This window comes from Orycteropus afer, unplaced genomic scaffold, assembly GCF_000298275.1.
Source record: "Orycteropus afer afer isolate SDZICR_OR568_19922 unplaced genomic scaffold, OryAfe1.0 scaffold00245, whole genome shotgun sequence".
In the NCBI taxonomy this organism is placed as follows: domain Eukaryota; kingdom Metazoa; phylum Chordata; class Mammalia; order Tubulidentata; family Orycteropodidae; genus Orycteropus; species Orycteropus afer.
In genome coordinates this window covers 2,410,375-2,414,003 of record NW_006921832.1, presented here as the reverse complement: position 1 = coordinate 2,414,003, position 3,629 = coordinate 2,410,375, and the positions used below count along the sequence as shown (strand labels likewise).

General features: G+C 38.1%; 1 protein-coding gene across 1 annotated transcript in view; it reads left to right on the top strand.

The window, feature by feature from the left end:
• Positions 1-3,629, top strand: part of SLC12A8 (solute carrier family 12 member 8) — a 249,960-nt gene that overhangs the window by 23,924 nt on the left and 222,407 nt on the right. The window contains exon 4 of the mRNA XM_007949383.2: positions 2,981-3,212. Coding sequence (XP_007947574.2) covers positions 2,981-3,212 — 232 coding nt within the window. The remainder of the gene's footprint in view (positions 1-2,980; positions 3,213-3,629) is intronic.

Sequence of the window (3,629 nt, the reverse complement as noted above, 5' to 3'; positions counted from 1 at the left end):
CCAGCCTTCTGGTTAGCAGTCAAATGCTTTACACACTATGCCACCAGAGCTCCTATCACTACGGAAGTAACTAAATCTTGTGTCAGATTCATGATTAACTACTGCTTCCTCTTCTTCAGTAGCTAATACTAATAAAGTAATAATGAAAATGTCAATAACTATTATTTCTGTAACAGTAACTATGAGCCAGATATAGTTCTAGAACTTTACATAAATTGTCTCACTTAATCCTCACAATAACCTTTTGAAATTAGTGCTATTATTATCCATGTTTTACAGATGAGGAAATGAAGCAGAGCGAGGTCAAAAGCTTTCCCATGCACACAGCTAGTGAGTAGGAGCAGCAGAAGTTTGCTTTAGATTGTCTGGCTTCAGAACCCATGCTCCTAACCACATTGCTATTTCAAGCATCTTGAAGAATAACCACTCCCTTCCACTCCCAGTAGCATCTTCAATCTAAAAGACAATTTTAGGTACAAGCCTGAATAAGGGTCTATTGGAGATACTGGGAACCAAAGGCACTTCATATGAATAAATTCTGTACTCCAGCTAGAAAAATGAAAATCAGATTGGAAGTTCCAGATGCAAATGATCACATTCCGTTTCTGGCATTATCCTCTGCATATTAGAGACATTGGATACCTGGGAAGGTGATGTCCATATAAATGATCATCATTACTAAATTTTTATCATTTGTGTTTTAACTCTGATAAATCTGACCATGACAAGTCCTGTTGACCTGGCCCATTACCGATGAAATATCATAATTAACATTGTTACACTCTTATATTTAGTAAGTTTACATTTTGAGGTGAATGCAGGAAAAACAAGGTTCAATCTGTCTCTCCCACTCAGAGATAATTTTCTTTTCCCTAAATTCCTAGAGTTTTTACCTAAAGATAGATAGAAATGCCTGTTACCCATTGTTACTGGACACTGGATGGGCTGGAGCAACTGTTCCATCTACATGTGTCATTTTGGGAAACACTGACAAAAATATTATGCCTAATTGCAAAGTGAGCTCATCTTAGTGAAAAATGGGGCCTCCTGCCTGAGCTCCCCTCAAATGCAGAAATCGTGAGAAGCCTGGAACTTAATGTTGTCTGCTTTCTAAGGCACTTTTCATACAATCAACATATCCACAAGTATTTATTGAACGCTTGCAACATGCTTAGCAAATGCAGAATATTTTAAGAGAGGCAATTAGCATCCAAATTTTTGGTTTTTAAGATGCTTACATTATTGCTTGTAGGGGGTGGGGTGGGGTGGGAGACAAGCTTATATGCAGGAAACAAGTATAGAATATGCAACCAGATAGTTAATTGTGTGACACTGGCAGTCAGCATAATATTTATTTAGAAAAGGCAGAAGGCAGACCTCATGGTAAAGGAAGAACTTATATGAGCCCCTAATAGAATTTATTCCCTTGGAGTAGAGCAAGAGGTAGAGCTGCAGTGATGAGAGTGACAGAGATGATGACGGAAGGGGGCTCAGGCTGAGGACTTGTGGAGAATGAAGCTGGTGTTAAAATATTTTCAAAAAGATAAAATCATGACTTTCAGGCAACTATAAAATAAACGTATATTAATGATTTTATTTAACTCATCAATTAATGAGCTTTATTTAATCTTAATTAACTCATTAATTAAAGAACATTTGAGAAACTAGATATGGATACTGATTAGATACAGATCAAACCTATAGATTCATAATTACACAATTTAATAAAGAAATGTAAGGATAAGGTGGCTGGATTAGATTTAAAAAAAACAGGTAATGTCTTACAGGACAACAAACCAAAATCTTTTGTGTCTTTTCCACTGGGCAGAAGTTATTTGCATCTCTACTAGACAAAGAAATCTATAAGTTAACATGTAACATGTAACATTCAGTATATTTAATCAATAGTAAATAGTGAGTCAAATTAAGTGGATACCTAGATAGTCCCACGTAGCCTTGTTTTGTTATATACATATATATATATATATATATATATATATATACACACACACACATATATATGACCAAAATTTTGCCATTTAGTAATTTTTTACAAGCATAATTCTGTAACATTAATTATTTTCAACATGTACAACCAATGCCACTATCTGTTTCCGAATTTTCCATCACCCTTAGCAGAAGCTTAGTGCCCTTCAAGCAATGGCTCTTTTTATCCCTCCCACCCATCCTTGGTAACAACTAACAGACTACAGTCTCTTTCTATACATTTGCCTAGCCTAGATATTTCGTACAAGTGAGATCATACAATATTTTCCCTTCTGTGATTGACTTATTTCAATGTTTCCAGTGCCCATCTATGTTGTAGCATAGATAATTTTAAAAATAATAAACCAAACCAAACCGTAACTCACTCCTGTCAAGTCAATTTCAACTCATAGAGACCCCTCCATGGGTTTCCGAGGCAGTATCTCTGCAGAAATAGATTGCCCAGTCTTCCTTCTGAGGAGAGTGGCTGGTGGGTTTGAACTGCCAGCCTTCTGATTAGCAGTCAAATGCCTTAGGCACTATGCCACCAGAGCTCCTAAAAATAATACCTACAAAAAATTGGAAGAAAAATCAAGGATTTGCTGCAGTACCCTTCTATGTTTATCTAGATGGGGACCCAAAGTATTCTTGTTCTATGTTTAGTTGAATAACTGAGACAGAGAAATCCAAATGCCTCTTTGGCCTTTCCATATTGTTTTATCTTTGTTATAACTGGCAATCAGCTCTAGGCTTGGGCTTGACTTCTATTCTTCTGCCTGGTAGAGATGTAACTGAGCAGAGATGGGGTCCAAGGTGAGGGTTCACAGGCAGGAAGGGCCTGTTGAACGCCCTCATTGGCTCCTAGGTGCTGAGCCTTGGTGATGTCGTATGATTTTGACAGAGGTGAGTAGGGAGCTCAGTGTTGGACACTGTTGGCCCTTAGGCTCCTGCTGCTCATCTATCTTGCTGACTTATACCTAAAATTGCCTGTTAGTGTGTTGCAGGTGCCATGTACATTACCGGCTTTGCTGAATCCATCTCAGATCTGCTGGGCCTTAGAAATATCTGGGCTGTGCGAGGAATTTCAGTTGCAGTGCTTCTGGCCTTGCTGGGGATTAACCTAGCAGGTGTCAAATGGATAATCCGCCTCCAGCTACTGCTACTGTTCTTGCTGGCTGTGTCCACACTGGACTTCGTGGTGGGCTCTTTCACACACTTGGATCCAGGTAAGCCTTTTGGAGTTCAGTATATGGTCTTACAGTGGTCTGCTTTACTTTATAGATGTTTATGGGTGTTAGTTTGCAAGTCTGTCTCCCAAAAGGCTTTACCTACCATTCATGTAACCTGTTCCTGGACCAGGTGAGTGGGTGTGTCTTGGAGCAGCTTCATGAGCCCCAAAGCCCCTCTTCACATACATAAACATTTTCACTTAGCACGTTTTCTATCATTTTCCATTAAAAACAAAACAAAACAAAAAGACACAGAAAGCTTAGGTAAAACAAAGAATAGAGTAGAACTGGATGAATATGGATCAAATTCACAACCATGATTGAATGTGGAAAGGAAGCAGGAAATACATTTGGAGTAGGGAAGAAAATGGATTTTATATTTTATGTCAGACAATCTTTTCTTTTTTTTTTTTT